At 43.7% G+C, this 16891-nt stretch overlaps 2 protein-coding genes across 2 annotated transcripts; one reads left to right on the plus strand and one right to left on the minus strand.

Annotated features, from left to right (window-relative positions):
- Positions 1–3113: 3113 nt before the first annotated feature.
- Positions 3114–4961, minus strand: ccdc86 (coiled-coil domain containing 86). The gene is made up of 4 exons (XM_046417255.1): positions 4315–4961; positions 3705–3834; positions 3544–3618; positions 3114–3298 (listed from the first exon to the last, which is right to left on the minus strand). Exons 1-4 carry the CDS (start codon positions 4818–4820, stop codon positions 3146–3148), a joined length of 864 nt encoding a protein of 287 aa, XP_046273211.1. The 5' UTR covers positions 4821–4961; the 3' UTR covers positions 3114–3145.
- Positions 4962–5539: 578 nt separating this feature from the next.
- glb1 (galactosidase, beta 1) lies at positions 5540–16426 on the plus strand. The gene is made up of 16 exons (XM_046417268.1): positions 5540–5772; positions 6333–6502; positions 8638–8788; positions 10841–10901; positions 10985–11079; positions 11165–11345; positions 11547–11605; positions 11691–11812; positions 11958–11998; positions 12098–12210; positions 12330–12404; positions 12521–12610; positions 12738–12851; positions 13230–13361; positions 14895–15116; positions 15861–16426. The coding sequence occupies exons 1-16, from the start codon at positions 5722–5724 to the stop codon at positions 16074–16076; spliced, it is 1893 nt and encodes a 630-aa protein (XP_046273224.1). The 5' UTR covers positions 5540–5721; the 3' UTR covers positions 16077–16426.
- The last annotated feature ends 465 nt before the right edge of the window (positions 16427–16891 follow it).

A 16891-nucleotide genomic window follows, 5' to 3' on the forward strand; every position in this document is an offset into this window, starting at 1 on the left:
AGAAATTTCGATCAGCAGTTACATCTTAAAACCTCGATATCATGGAGATTAGACACATAATACATTTTAAAGAAGGACTGTTTGTTTTATGTAGGATTTTAAGAAAACAGTTCACCTTAAAATCCTGCCTAAAAACTCGACACTGGTGCAAGTTTAGCCTGGCTGATGTTTGTAAAAAGAGAAACTTTAAAAACAAACTAGCAGTCAAATGTTTCATTAAAACAATAATAATGATGATAATAATAAGACACAAACTGAGATATTTCAACCAACGTTTATTGTAACATTTGAACACACAGGATCATCTAGATTTTCAAAACCCATCAGCGTGAGTGCTTCATAATTAGGTTATATTTCAACATAAATTACTTTGTAGGTGGGTAACAGTGGCTTTATGCTGTAAAAAAAACACAACCAAGTTACACAATAAAAAGTAACTTGTAGAGAGCAACACTGAAGTGGAACACAACCAGACTGCTCGTGTACATAATCCCAGCATGTGCAGCAGCAGTGTTAGTGGCAGTGGTGTTTGTGTTTGTCGAGTTTGCTGCCGTTGCTGCTGCTGCGGTCGTAGCGGCCGCGTTTGTCGCGGCTGCGGACGTAGCGGCTGCCGTCGCGCCTCTTGCAGTCGTAGCGGCTGCGGACGTAGCGGCTGCCGTCGCGCCTCTTGCAGTCGTAGCGGCTGCGGACGTAGCGGCTGCCGTCGCGCCTCTTGCAGTCGTAGCGGCTGCGGTCGCGGCTCTTGCAGTCGTAGCGGCTGCCGTCGCGGCGGCTGCGGACGTAGCGGCTGCGGTCGCGGCTCTTGCAGTCGTAGCGGCTGCTGTCGCGGCGGCTGCGGTCGTAGCTCCCGCAGTTGTGACTGCCTGACTGTTTGCTGATGCAGATAAGCCCAAAAAAAGGGAAGAGAAGTCGGTATCAAGAGATTTGTGGGTTGTATCCCTTTCCCAAAAACTGCAATTCATTGCAACAAGAAAACCACATTTTACTCACCGATGAGCAGGAGGTGTAGCAGAATTGTCAGAAGCATTTCAAATCTCTGTTAGGTCTGAAAGAAAGATGAAAATGATGTTTTATTACTTGATTCAGCAAAACTGTTCCTCCCACTTAACATGTGAGTTAAAGGTTAGATTGAACATCAGAGATTTCTAACAAATGTGACATAAAACAAACAAATAATGACGAAAAAACTAAAAAAATAAATCAGAATATTGTAATGAAATCAGTGAAGCTACACACAGAAAGAACAAAAGACTGTACTTACAAAACAAAAATATTTATACAAATTGATGCCTTTAGCTGTGACGTCCTGTCCGTGTCCCTCTTTAATTAAGTTCGCCCTCAGGTGTGCACCTTTAACTCGAGCAGAGTGTTTTTGCTGCCTTTATACGGCCAATGACGGCCATACGTGAACAAAGGTGTGAAGGAAACCCATCTTCAAGTGTGTATGAAGGATGATCATTCCTTCGGCATCGCTCACCTCAGTGTAACAGGTTCCTTTGTTTTTCCTGTGCACTCTGAGGGATGTCACATTATTCTGCTGCAACTGAGAGGATTTAGAAAGCAAACAGCCCTGTGACGACCTCAACGAGGCGTCCTGCTGGGTGACACAAAGGCAGCAGTGTGTACGTCCGTGAATTATTTGAGTAAAGGCTGCTGTCACGTAAAGTCCGTAGATTAAGAATAAAGGTGAGAAGATAAAAACAGGTTGTCCTTGTATGCAACCTGTCTGTCAAATTTACTCTGCTATTCTTGGCGAACATACATTACAATGTTTTTGACAGAAACCGCGTCTTGTGACATACAAAGCTGTGCGTCACAACCGATATACGGTACCGTGTTACCACCCTGTGCCTGTCACCTCAGTGAATCTGGTACATTCATGTCCTCGTTAGGTAGTCTGAGCACCTCAACACAACATGACCAGTAACTGTTCTTTAACATGTGGTTCAGGTGACGTCAAACTGTTTCATTTTATTTGTAGGACACCTGAGCAGATGCTACATAAAGGTTCCCCTGAGCCTCTGTGTGGAATAACTTGACTGGGCCGCACAGAGTCCTGACCTCAACCCCATCCAACACCTTTGGGATGAACTGGAACGGAGATTGTGAGTCAGACCTTTTGGTCCAGCATCAGTGTGTGACCTCACAAATGAGTGGGCAAAAAAATCCCACAGAAAACACAACCCAGAAGAGTAGAAGCTGTTATAGCTGCAAAGCCATCTGTGTACTTAGAATGAGACGTTATTGATGTCCCCTGTTGGTGTAATATTCAGGTGTCTCTTCAGGTGTGTATTTCTGATAAAACCACCAAAATCTTTTCATGTAACATGCTAAAATGTAGTGCTTTAATAGGACAAGAGTCATGAAGTCAGGTGACTCAGTTGAATTGTACTGTGCTTAAGTGTTGCCATTGTTAGTCACAGTGTCCCACCCTAAACTTCCACACTCTCTATGTACATGTCAGGTGAAAACCATGACAAATAACTTTTGTCTATAAAATGTCAAAAAAAACAAACAAAAAAACCCCCAAAACACTCCAGTCTAAACACCATTGTAATTTCCCACAGCTCAAGCCGCCTTTAAGCAGCTTGTTTTGTCTTTTGTGTAGCTTATAAATCTTTCTGAGCTGTGAAGACGGCGGCTGTCACTATAAAGCACTGCTGCCTCTCACTTCAGTTCCCTGCCGTTTATAAAGTGTATTTAAAGAACACCAGACTCAGGAAACCTCACGTTAACAATAACAAATGTCCACGTTAATTTATTGTTGTGCTCATGATACTTGCTTAAAAATTTTTTTAGAACCTGATTGCAGCTTTCCTGACCAACAGTCAGTGTGCGTGACCATTTCATCCTCAGAGGAGAAGATAAGGCAACAGGCAAATCAAAAAATGTACAACCAAACAGAAGACAGCAGGAGAAGTTGAATCTGAACTGCTTGTTGATGGTGACTTTAGTGCTGATCTGACCGGCAGCAAACACAACCACCGCGCAGCATATTACATGTAATGTGTTCAGTAATATTCATCCATTTAGAAAGCTTACTGCATGTTGAGACAACGTGTGAGTGTGTCTGCTGTATTTCAGTCATGTCAATAAGAGACAAGCAGGCAAAGTACTGGACCGGGCATTTTTATTGTCTCGGTCTTTAGGTGAAATCTTGGACAACTTTATTACTTTTCGGCCCTTTGGCTTTCACATTGTGCTTCTGCGACTTCTGCAGCAGAGCCAGCGTGTCTCGCTTCTCGACCTTCCTCAGTTGTTTCTTCTTCATCCTCTTGATCTTCGCTGTGTTCTTGATCTGCGACACAAACGAGACACGAGAATAAAAACAATCAAAGCAAAGCTCGGACCCACTGAAGGACAGAGTGTGCGGCTAAACGTTGCTAATTTACAAGCTTCTTTTTCCACTTGCTTACTTCTGTTCCTGTTGCACAAAGTACACTGTATATGTATCAGTATCATTAAAACTTCATTTCTGTATAATCATATCTGAAATGTTAACAGCTCTACAGATTTGGAAATGATGTGTGGAAGTTGACATACCACTTGCACAATCTCTGCTCTGCGTTCGTTCTCTGCTCGCCGTTTCAAGTTTTCTTCTCTCCTTTTCCTCTTTTCCTGTGAAGGAAAAATGGAATGAACGTCAAAGGAGCAAATTGCGTTAACGTTAAAAAGGCTTAAATCGTCGCGCCGCTTCAGCTCACCTCTTTCTGCCTGGCTTGCTCCTCTTTCAGCTGCAGAGAATACTGTTTGACCAGCTCCTTCTCCCGCCTGGCCTCCATCTTCTTTCCCCAGGAAGAGCACAACGGTTTGTCTCTCACCACAGCAGAGAACCTGAAAGTCGCACGTCCCACATGGTTACGTACTGGCACTGGAGAATTTGGGACGGTTTACTAAAGTAAAAGTAGTAATACTACAATATTAAAGTTCTTAGTTACAAGTACAAGATTTTACTTAAGTAAAGCTACACAGGGAGTAAAAATGTTCGCTATGCAGAAATTACCTCAGTGTTATACTGTTGCAATGTTATTATTAAAGTATTAATATGTAAGCAGTGGTTTTGTTGTATTTGGCTGGAACTGATTTAACTTGATTACACTTGATTCATTTGGTGTTGGGTAGTTTAATCCATAGCGATGCATTCTGTTTAATAAAATGATCATGAGTCAAACTGACAATGTTTCCCTTTGACACGCAGTGATTTAGAAATATAAAGTGGGAAAAAAATGAAAATACTCAATGCAGGTAACTCAGCGTTGTATTTAAGCACAGTAACGCGGCTTGAGCAGACGTCCTGCCACAGTGATGTCTCACCTCTGCTTGTTGCGGTCCTTCCACACTCTCCCAGATTTGGGTTTTCCCAGCGGAATTACCGGGTTCTGTTTGACATTTGACCCCAGACGAGGCTTCTTCTTTGGGATGGTCTCGGTACTCGTGGGTGCCGTTTCTGCCGGTGCGGGAAGGTGAACGTCTCCGTTGCCGTTAACGCCGCCTCCCTGTGTATCTGCAGCAGCCTCTGTGCGCGGCTCCGGTTCGGCGGACACACTGAGCTTCTCCTCGGGCAGACTCTCGGGTTTCTGCTCGGCCACCTCCGTGTTTTTCTCTTCCACCGCCGGCAGCTGCTGGAGGACAGACTTCCTTGTCCTCCGGGTGGGAGTCCTCACCGGGGCTTCTGAATCCAGCAGTGAGACAGGAGTGCGCACTCTTCGGCCGCTACGGGTCCGTCTGGTCTCAGGCGGCGGTTCCTGGACCTCCTCCTGCCCGCGTCCTGCTTCAGAACCGGTCTTTTCTTCAGACATAGCCTTCTGCCTTTTTGACATGTTTTTATTTAACTTAATTACACTGCATTACTCTGACAAACTTGTGTACCCACGTGTGATCAACTCCAGAGTTGTGTACGTTGCTTTACTTCCGCTTCTAAGGCGGATGCTAAACAACGTACAAGTGCGTTACCGCCACCTACTGGCCTGGAATGTGAACGGCAAACTCACAGACCTGCCTACTATGGTTAATCCTCAAGTTCATATAACCTCAGCGCTGAAGTCAGCTTTAAAACAGATCGTTACAATATGAGCTGCGGAAGAGACACACTTAAAACAGATGTTCAAAAATGACAACAGGAAACAAAATTAATTAAAATCATGTTTAATAGAATTGCTGTAAAGAAAAGGTTTTTTAGTATTTTGTTCATGTTTTGGGTCCTCAAAAATTTTAGGGTGAAAAATCTGTCCTCAAAAATCTTTATTTCAATTGACATAAAATATTTTGCCAAAAATAAAATAATCAAAACTTGGGATAACCTCTCGACATGTGCAAATAAATCTATACTATACTCCTTTATTTTTCTATCACGAAACACATTTACAGTGCATATCATTTTTTTGTGTTGTAATTCATTGCAATGATGCAGTTGTAAAATGCACAGATGCATTTTTATCTGTAGCCTTGCTATCTTGGCGAGAAGTTTATTGTGTTTTATCGTTTGTCCTCATTTCGCCTCATAAAACCCGCCGCATTGCCCCCTATCGGTCAAAGCACGTCCCTACACCACATCGACACAGCGTCACATGATTCTACTTCCGCAACTCATGACGCCACATCCAAAACATCAGCGTCCACTCAGGGAAGTCAGTACCGGAGCCGACTGTGTGAAAGTGAACGTTGTATGAAGAGGAACATCAGTTAAATCCTGTACTTGAAAACCGGACAGCAGGCCTCATCATGTCTCTGCTCATATCTGGAAGCATACTGCTGCTGCTGCTTGGGCTTCCAGTAAGTACCCCTCAGAGTTTTTGTTTTCTTTTTTAAAAAAAGCTTTTTTGTCCTCTGTCCTCGGCACTGAAGGAGCTGCTCCTGCTGCCTCCGTTCAGTAACATCAATAGAGACTGATTGTCAGGTCTTTAAAGTGCGCAGACTGGGTGAATCTTAATGCTTTAACACCCATCAGTAATGTTGGTAAAACATGCAGAGTCAACTTAAATGGGTTAAATTTGTGTCATGTTTTCAGTTAAGTTCAGTTAAACTAAACACATGCTTGTTTTTCATACGTGTGTGTGTGTACACCTGTAATAAAGGTGGTCTAAAGTACCTATCAGGCCTTTTTTGTGACAGTATTTTAAGATGTTTAGCTGTAAGTACAGTGTCTAACATTGAAGAGTTAGTCACAACCAGACAGTCTGAATGACACATCCTAAAGTCAGCTGAGATGACAGGCCTTTGCCGTAAAAACATGAAACTTTAACGACACAGTGGAACACAGCATAAACCTGCTCTGCTGTCTATAAAGGATGATAAATCAGTTGTGAGTCAAGTGATGATGTGCTGACCTGCAGCTCGGGACGCCCCGTTCATTCAGCGTGGATTACAAGAGCGACTGCTTTCGGAAAGATGGGGAAGAGTTTCGTTACATATCAGGAAGCATCCATTACAGCAGGATCCCCCGAGCCTACTGGAAGGATCGGCTGCTCAAGATGTACATGGCGGGACTGAACGCCATCCAGACGTACGTTTGCCTCATGTCTCCCTCTCTGTGTGCTTCACTCTCCTCACGCTGGTTGTTGTTGTTGTTATTGTTGTTGGAGTCAGAGGTAAATATCTCCAGCTAAGGTTAGAGATGTTGTTGCCTGAGAGAAACCAGTCGGCATTTCTGTTCAGTCAACAAAATTTCATCAAAATGTCACATAATAATCAGAAGTTAGAACGAGAAGTCCATCAACAGAAAGTTACTCTGATATAAGGATTCAAGGATTCAAGGATTCAAGGAACTTTATTGTCATACCAGCTCACATTCACATGTTTATGGTACGAAATTAGCACTCAGGTCCCGGGAGCAGTAAGTAGACTATAAAAATATAAAAGTACGGGGTTAAAGTTGAATAAAATAGAAATATAAGCTAAATAGAAAATAGAATATAAAACTAGACATTAATCTTAATTGTTTAAATGGCCTAAAATAAGTTTTTGAGAGTACAAAGTACTTTTCTAAGAAAAAAACATGTGATGATTCTCTGGCTCCAGCTTCTTACATTTAAATATTTTACAGTTTTCTTTCTTTATGATTGTAAACTGAATATTTTGGGGTTTGCAGCTTCTTGTGGCCATTTGATGATTGCTGTGTTGATGTTTTGGTTTTTGTTTTGTTTGTTTTTAAGCGCTGTCTGACATTTTACAAATCAAACACCGCAAATCGCTTGTTTATGAAAATAATTATCAGGTTAATGGATAATGAAAGTCAGTGTTTGTTGCAGCTGTAACTGTAATGCATCACCCAACACCAATGAAACCCACTGGGATGTGTGGGTGTATTGCCTCTGTAATCCTAGACAGTGGCTTCAAACAATCTTAAAGGAACAGTTCACCCCCAATTCAAAAACACAACAATAATTTTGGCCGCCTGTCTTCTCTCTAATATAACAGGACTGGATGGCTCTTGGCTTCTGGTGCTCAAAGTGCCACAAAATACGTTTCCTCCAGATAATCCACAGACCTCGCTGCGAGCAGTTTCACGTAGGAACTGTTCACTTTCAAACCACACCGTGTCGACGCGCAGGAGGAAGTGTACATCTCACCCATGAGTAGATGCTTTCTTATGCACTGTGATACGTAAAGAAAATAGTTCCTGCATGAAACTGCTCACAGCGAGGCGTAAGTTTTTGTTTTCTGGTGTTTGTTAGGCTGAATTTGTTGTCAGTAAAGTATTGACCAAATTCTACAAGCTTCACATCTCATGACAGACGGGCCATTAGACCTCATGCAGACTCACAAACCTCCTCAACCTGTTACTGCTGTGTGATACTCTGTATAGACAAATGTTTTTATATTATTATATAATATTGAGTTTGGGTATGTTGTGTGGCTGGTTTCAGGGGTTACTTCCACTGAAGGCTTCCAACTTGGAGGCAACAGTTTGGGGAAGACCCTTTTCTAATCTAGCAAAGACATGGTTGGATGAGTTTGGTGTGGAAGAACTTGACTGGCCCACACACAGTCCAGACCTCAACCCCTCCCAGCACCTTTGGGATGAACTGGAACGGGGATTGTGAGTCAGGCCTTTTGGTCCAACATCAGTGTCTGACCTCACAAATGCTCTACTGCATGAATGGGCAAAAATTCCCACAGAAATTCCCACTCCAAAACCTTTGGAAAATCCTTTTATGGCTGCAAGCTCCATATTAGTGTCTATGTATTTAGAATGTGGTGTAATGGCCAAGTGTCCCAATACCTTTGTCTATAATATGTATTCTGTTTTGTCTTACTTTCTGGTATATGTGTCCTGGACTCTCTGTGGATTATTCTGGCCTCATGTTTATATAAACTAGCCACAGCATACTCTCTTTTTCTTCTTCTTCGCCACGGCAAATCATCTGCTTCCATCTCGCCCTACCCTCTGCATCCTCTTCCCTCACACCAGCTACCTTCACGTCCTCCTTCACCTCAACTCAACCTCAACATCTTCAGGTCTTCCATCCTCATGTCTTTTCCTCAAAGCTGCTGTCTGTAAACCATACTACATCGCTGGTCTCGCCACCGTCCTGTAAACCTTTGCTTTCATTCTTGGTAACTAGCCACAACATGCATCAGACACAAATAAACTGAGTTTGTGTTCGATCAGCACTGACCCCTTCATTCATGTTGAAGGTACATCCCCTGGAACTACCACGAGGAGTCTTCAGGCCACTACAGTTTCAGTGGAGACCGGGATTTGGAGTATTTCCTTCAGCTGGCCAATGACATTGGTTTACTGGTCATCCTCCGGCCCGGACCCTACATATGTGGAGAGTGGGACATGGTGAGTGCAGCTGTCGATAAATGTACACATTTTGGGAAGGTGTTCAGAGATAATTAAGAAACTCTTTTTTTTTATTTACTTGAGTATTTTCTTCTCATTTCAACTTGACCACCTCTTTCGAGAAGCAGAATGACTACTTTTACTTTTGGTACCTTAAGTGCATTTTGCTGCTGATGCTTTTTTTTCTTCACTCATCAATGCAAAAGTTAAACTTGTAATGTAGTATTCTTACAGTGTGGTATTTCTGTTTTTACTGAAGTAAAATTCACGTCGGGTAGAGGAAAGAGTGTGCTGTGGGTTCAGATGTAATGCACGCATTTTGGTGTTTGCTCTGCAGTCTGAGAGCAGGTCCCCACTGGGTCGTGTTTTAACTGACGTAAAGTCCAAGCAGTTCTGAAGAACTGCGCATTTTTACAACCACATTTAAATGGACAGGGAATGTTTTCTAGTGTAGATTTTGGGTGCAGTATTTGAATGCAGTTTGGTATTTTGTCATGACTTAAAAGACGCCAGTGGCTTTCGACACTGTGGAGACGGCGTTCCAGATGGCAGCCTGTAGCCGCCAGGCTGCCAGCGGAAGGAGAAAGGAAGGGGACATAAGCCAACGTCCCAGTGATTATAATGGGAAACGTCAGGTCTTTGTGGAATAAGACGGACGAACTGTGCCAGTGAAGTCCCAGAGGGAATACCATGAGCAGCCTCCTGTGTGTTTAACTGCGTGCTGCATGTGTGTGTTCAATCAGTGATGGGTTAAATGCAGAGAAGAATTTCGGTTTATGTAAGAAATATACTGACAATAAAGGTTTGAAGTTTATATTTTGCTTCGGTGAAACATGGCTGCACTCACACATCCCAGACAACAGCGTTGAGGTCCCGGGTTACGGTTTGGTACAGGGAGACAGAGACTGTTCAAAAAGTCGGAAGAAGAGGGATGGTGGGCTTGCACTTTATGTGAGTGAAAGGTGGAGCGATCCCAGACAGGTCAATGTGAAGGAACGTCTTTGTATCCTGGACGTTGAACTGCTGCGTGTTATTTTCCGAAGGAGTTCATGTTTACCATTGTTGTCAGCAGTTGCCAAACTATAGACTGAACACCCGGATGCACCTGAAGGCAGTTCTGAACAAGACGAAGAGGACCTTCACGTCTGGAGACAGAGAGGAGCCCCCTCCTCCTCCTCCTCCACAGAAGACATCATCAGCATCAACCCCCGCCCAAAGGTGACTACAGGCCAGGTAAAGAGGCAGCTGGTAAAACTACATCACTGAAAGGCTGCATGCCCTGATGGCATCACACCCAGGATCCTGAAGACCTATGCCAGCCAGCTGTCTCCTGTACTGGGACATCTGTACAACCTGAGTCTGAGTCAGGAGAGAGTCCCGATACTGTGGAAGACGTCCTGCCTGGTTCCGGTCCCCAGGAAGTGGATGCCATCTGACCCAGCAGACTACAGACCAGTTGCTCTCATGTGTCATGTGATGAAGGTCCTGGAGAGACTGGTCTTAGCCCAGGTGAGGCCACAGGTGAGGACGTTTCTGGACCTCCTTCTGGATCTCCTGGATTACTGACTACTTGACAGGCAGGCCACAGTGGGATGAGCGGACTCTGTTTCTTGAGGAAGCTGGCATCCTTCAACATATGCTGCGAGATGTTGGAGATCTTTTACCAGTCTGTTGTTGCCAGCGTCATTTTCTCTGCTGCTGTGTGTTGGGGCAGCAGCATCAGAGCCAGCGACACTAATAGACTTGATAAGATCATCTGTACTCGGTCTCAGGCTGGAGTCTTTTGAGACCGTGGTGGAGAGGAGGACGCTGAACAAACTGTTATCCATCATGGACAACGATCTCCATCACACAGTAGACAGACAGACAGACACACCGTCTCTCACAGGCTGCTACAGCTCTGCTGTTGAAGGGACAGATACAGGAAATCTGTCCTGCCACACGCCATCACACTGTACAATAACAGCTAAAACTCTGGTCATAACATACAGTCACTACGCAACTTTATATGTTTTTGCCAAAAATCATCGCTTGTGTTCTTCTGTCCACCAGGGTGGGCTCCCTGCCTGGCTTCTCAGGAAGAAAGACATTGTGCTGAGGTCTTCAGATCCGGGTCAGAGTCAAAGACAAACGTGATGAACAATGACATGCAGTTACAGTTGCAGTACATTCAACAATTCGATTTGTGTATTTCAGATTACATCGCAGCAGTGGACAAGTGGATGGGGAAGCTGCTGCCAATGATAAAACCTTATCTCTACCAAAATGGAGGTCCTATAATCACCGTGCAGGTGAGGTCTAGTTTCTTTTTCTCCTGCGTCTGTTCTTACGTGAGCCCAGCACTTCAATCAGTATTCCTATTCCCACGTTTTGTAGGTGGAGAATGAATATGGCAGTTACTTCGCCTGTGACTACAACTACTTGCGGCACCTTACCAAGCTGTTCCGGTCTCACCTGGGCGACGAGGTGGTGCTCTTCACCACAGACGGAGCCGGGCTCGGATACCTCAGATGTGGCTCGATACAAGGACTATACGCCACCGTTGACTTTGGTCCCAGTAGGTGTCAGGTGGAGGGCCAACGTTCTGCAGTTTACCGCAAATATCGATGATTGGTCAAATGTTCAGTTGTGTGTTGACATCCTGAGTTAAGATCAGCGTCTTGTTTTCCTCTAAGCTGTCTTAATGGCACCTTTTTAGATTAGTGAGTAGGAAGTTGCACAAACAGCTGTGAGCTTATCTTCGTCTTGATTCTGTTAGGTTCAAATGTGACCGCGGCCTTTCAGGCGCAGAGACACGCTGAACCTCATGGACCTTTGGCAAGTATTTAGCTCGACAGAGTTTGCACTTGTTGATTTCAAACGCTACATTTTCTCTCATTGGACTTTCCTCCCCTGTTAACAGGTGAACTCTGAGTTTTACACCGGCTGGCTGGACAACTGGGGGTCACCTCACGCTGTCGTGTCGTCTGCCATAGTGGCCAAGTCCCTCAATGAGATCCTGGCCGTGAGAGCAAACGTCAACCTGTGAGTTTGCAGATTTCTGTGCAGACGGACAAAAGCAGCTGAAGTCAGCATGAGGCTGTTGCAGATAACTTTGTAGTTTAAAGTCAGAAGAATCTCTCTGTGCTTTGGTTCTGTCTACATGTCAGTCTGCTGTCTCCTCTTGCAGGTACATGTTCATAGGAGGAACAAACTTTGGATACTGGAACGGTGAGTGCACTTTGACAGAGTGGTTTAACCGGATGCTGTAATCGAATTTAAGTGACTCAGGATCGCCCCCACCCCACCCTACCCCACCCTATACCTCAGGTGCCAATTCCCCATACAGACCACAGCCCACGAGCTACGACTACGACGCTCCGCTCAGTGAAGCTGGAGACCTCACAGAGAAGTACTTCGCTATTCGAGAGGTGATCAAAATGGTAAGAACGCCGGTGCAGCAGTGCAGGCCGCCTCTAGTTTTGTTTTTAAATGTCATTTCAGATGTATTTAATGTACAGCGTATGTCATTTGGAAAAATTCTTGAATCTTTTCACAACAGTACCGTAAGATACCAGAGGGGCCATCGCCACCAACAACTCCAAAGTATGCATATGAAACTGTTCTGATGAAAAGAGTACGTACTCATTTGTCACGTTCTGTTCCCGTCTGTATTTTAGGTTATTTCTAACCTAGAACTCTGCATTTAAAGGCTTTTTATCTGATTTAAAACTTGCCACTCTGCCACCACAGCTCCAGACGGTATCAGATGCCTTAGAAAAACTGTCTTTCTCCGGCCCTGTGAAAAGCACTTATCCTCTGACTTTCGTTGAACTGAACCAGGTATCCTTTAATGTTTCTCTCTCTTGTGCAATAAAATCATCACCAATAGCTAACAGTTACTTTACTTTTTAAGTTGCTGAGTTGTTGTTTCAAAATGTATCTGTGTCCTCTTTGCCCCCCCCTGCAGGCCTTTGGTTATGTGCTCTACAGGACTGCTATGCCTGTTGACTGCAGCACACCGACTCCACTGTCGTCTCCGCTGAACGGCGTCCATGACAGGGCGTATGTGTCAGTGGACGGGGTGAGTCTGCACATTTTGATCTCAGATATTATTATCTTTGATCAGTTAGACGTCAGGCTGGTCCTTCAAACAACATCGTACAACATTGTCAACTGGAGAAAAAAGTATTGTTTTGGTTTCAGTACTTGAGTGTCGTTTCAGCAGTGGTATAGAACATTTTTAAAAAGTATTTCATTTGTGAGGAACCGTCTAAAAGATTGAAAAAAGACATTAGGAGTTGGCAACACTGCATGTATGTATGACAAACTCAAATTAAGTATATTTGTATACGAAGCTTCAAAAGCTTCTAAATCATAACTAAAAATGTACTTTAAAATGTAGCAAATTCTGATATGAATTTAAAGTGTGCCAACATAATCACCCTGATCTCTCTTCAAGGTGGCTGTGGGGATTCTCGAAAGGAACAATGTCATAACCATCAATGTGACGGGGAAAGCTGGCAGTCAGCTGGACATACTGGTGGAGAATATGGGCCGAATCAACTACGGAAAAGACATCAACGACTTTAAGGTTTTTTTCCTTTTAGCCACTTTTAAAACTTACTATGCATACTTTGACATGTAGGTGTCAAATACACTGTATAGACAAAAGTATACAGACAGGGGTTTTCTGTTTTCTGTTCTTGAGGAGTTGGGCTCGGCCCCTGACTTCCAGTGAAGGGAAATCTTAATGCTTCAGCATACCAACACATTTTGGACAATGCTATGCTTCCAACTTTGTGGCAGCAGTTTGTTGAAGGCCCTTTTCTATTCCAGCATGACTGTGTCCCAGTGCACAAATCAAAGCTCCATAAAGACATAGTTGGATGAGTTTGGTGTGGAAGAACTTGACTGGTCCACACAGAGTCCTGACATCAATCCCATCAAACACCTGTGGGTGGTTACGGTTTGGTACGGGCAGACAGAGACTGTTCCAAGGTCGGAAGAAGAAGGGTGGTGGGCTTGCACTTTATGTGAGTGAAAGGTGGAGCGATCCAGGAAAGGTCAATGTGAAGGAACGTCTTTGTCTCCCGGATGTTGAACTGCTGCGTGTTATTTACCGAGGGAGTTCATGTTTACCATTGTTACCATTTACACCCCCCCACCCCGTCAGCTGATGCGTCCCGGTCCACCGCGGCCAAACTACAGACTGAAAACCCGGATGCACCTGAAGGCAGTTCTGAACAAGACGAGGAGGGCCTTCAGGTCTGGAGACAGAGAGGAGCAGAGGAGGGTGCAGCACGAACTCCGAGACATGCTGAGGACATGCTGGGACAACAACAGGAGGAAACTGGAGGCCAAACTCCAACAAAACAGTGTGAGGGATGTGTGGACGGGAATGAAGCACATCACGGGGATGAAAGGGAAAGACTGAACGAGCTCCTGTAGCTGATCAGCACATTGTGGAGAAGGTGGGAGGGAAAGTCCAGCATCAGAGCCAGCGACACTAACAGACTTGATAAGATCGTCAAGAAGGGCGGCTTTGTACTCTGTCTCAGGCTGGAGTCTTTTGAGACCGTGGTGGAGAGGAGGACGCTGAGTAAACTGTTATCCATCATGGACAACAATCAGCACCCTCTCCATCACACAGTAGACAGACATGGGCTGCTGCACTGTAATTTCCCAGCCTGGGATCAATAAAGTGTATCTATCTCTCTCTCTATCTAACTAACTGGAACAGGGAGTGCAAGCCAGGCCTTTTGGTCCAACATAAGTGCCTGACCTCACAAATTCCCACAGAAACACCAAAATCTTGTGAGAAGCCTTCCCAAAAGAGTGGAAGCTGTTACATCTGCAAAGCTGTCTGTTTAGAGTGCAGTGTCATTGTCAAGTGCCCCAATACTTTTGTCCATACCGCGTATTTTCATTCTTCACTAGATTTAAGATGCAGGTAATACAAGCCTAAAAGTTTAGATGTAATTGCAAACAAATGGTGTTTGATGTTTAAAGTTTTAAGTAAAACTTGTTCAACTGTTGAGTTCCGACTTGTGGTTACCTCAGTTGCCTGCTGCTGACTTGATTTGAGCTCCCCCTCTTGTCTTCCTGTCTGGTTTTCTCTGTGCAGGGCCTGGTATCCAACCTGACCCTGGGGACAGAAACGCTCCACGACTGGACCATGTACAGTCTCAGTGTCGATGAGGCTGTCAGTCAGGGCCTCCTGAATGAAACAAACCCCACAGATGCGCCTCTCTCCCTTCCGGCCTTCTACCAGGGAAGCTTCATCATTCCCGACGGCATCCCAGACCTCCCCCAGGACACCTACATCAAACTGCCCAACTGGAGGAAGGCACGTGACCCATGCAGGACTTCTAGTTTCACTTCTACAAGACTCTGCACAATGTGAACGGCATTGTGGAAAAAGCCATGATTGTTCTTTGGAACATTATTACTGACGATCTCTGGGTCGTACGCTCTCTGAATTAGCTTTAGATAATCCATAAAATATATTCATAGAGTATATTCATAAACAGTTTTGATGATAAGTTAATTCAAATTTAACACACAGAAACGCCTTCCAGCTTCTCAAATGTGAAGATTTGCTGTTTTTCTCTTGTAAACTGAATATCTTTTGGTTAAAAGGTTAGTTAGTAACCAACAGAATAAGAGACTGAACCATTATGAGAGTTTTGAAAATATGATGAATAGTTAATGAAGATAACTGTTAGTCACAGTAGTATCAGTATTTTAGACCATAAATTACAGATAAATACACAAATTTGACTGGGTGAAAAACAAGCTTTTGAGTGTTTAACTCATAACCATAAATGAAACTGTCAACTTGATTTACTCCAATTTTTAAATAATAAAAATTAGCTAAATAAAATAATCTATAGCTGCAGCCCTACTCAAAAAAAAAAGTGTCAAAATAAAGCACATGATGTTTGAGTGTATCCTAGCGCGATCTCTTCAGTGAGCACTAGTTGTGGTTTTGTAGTTTCGTTAAAGATGTGTTCCTAAAATGCAATACAAATCCAGCGTACTACTTAATCTGTCTTTTTAATTATTTTTATTATCTTTTTTTTCTTCTCAGGGACAAGTTTGGATCAACGGCTTTAATGTGGGACGTTACTGGCCGACCCGAGGCCCTCAGGTGACACTTTTCGTCCCTGCCAACATCCTGAGCACAGCTGCACCCAACAATGTGACGGTCCTGGAGCTGGAGGAGGCTCCCTGCAGCTCAGAGCCGTGTAGGGTGGAGTTTACTGCGACCCCCATCCTGAACGCAGCAGTCCAGTCTGTCCACTAAAGAGGATTTGTTGTGATAGAGAGGGAACTCCGTGTAGCACAAAATCAATTTGCAGTTTGTCTCTACCTCACTGATTCTGCACAACATTTCCATGCAAAGCCTTTTTTTTCTTCTTCACAAAAGGATTGAGTGCCAAATATCCTCACAGCTATTCAGGAAATGTTTTATCATTCATGTGAAAAACACGGCAGGGAATCGCTATATTTGTTATAGCACAATATCATACAACCGTTATGTTGTGGGGCTGTAACTTATTGTTTACTGATTGATAATTTATAAATGTTTTGCATGCACTCCTAACCTGTCTGATTTAATGCTTGTAAAAACAATAAATAAAAGGTGATTTGATATATTGTGTGTTATATACAGATATATCAGCATTCTCCTCTTTGTCCACATTAGTGGACATGTGAATGTGAGCTTTAAAGATTTTTACTAAACATAAAAAAATAAAAAGTGTTCTTCTGGACAGTAGATGGCAGCCATACATTTTAGACATCCAGTCTACTGGAAAACTTAACAACTGACATTAGGGGAAGGCAGATATAATAGATCTGTGGCTCCTAAAACAAAAGATGATATGTATGCTGGTTGTGGAAAGAGGAGCTCATCCATGTCCTAATATCTGTCAGTTTAATTCGCCTCAGTGGTCCAGTAGGTAGATTTAAGCAAGGCTCGAATTCATGATTCTAATATTAACACAGTATGGATGTTCTCATTCTCAGGTGATACAGGGAAATTTTGCTTTTTGTTGCAAAATTTCTTTGACTTTACTTGACAGTGGGTAGGGGCACAGCCCTTCTATTAAATTATTA

This window comes from Scatophagus argus, chromosome 2 (genome assembly GCF_020382885.2).
Source record: "Scatophagus argus isolate fScaArg1 chromosome 2, fScaArg1.pri, whole genome shotgun sequence".
Taxonomy (NCBI): Eukaryota; Metazoa; Chordata; class Actinopteri; family Scatophagidae; genus Scatophagus; species Scatophagus argus.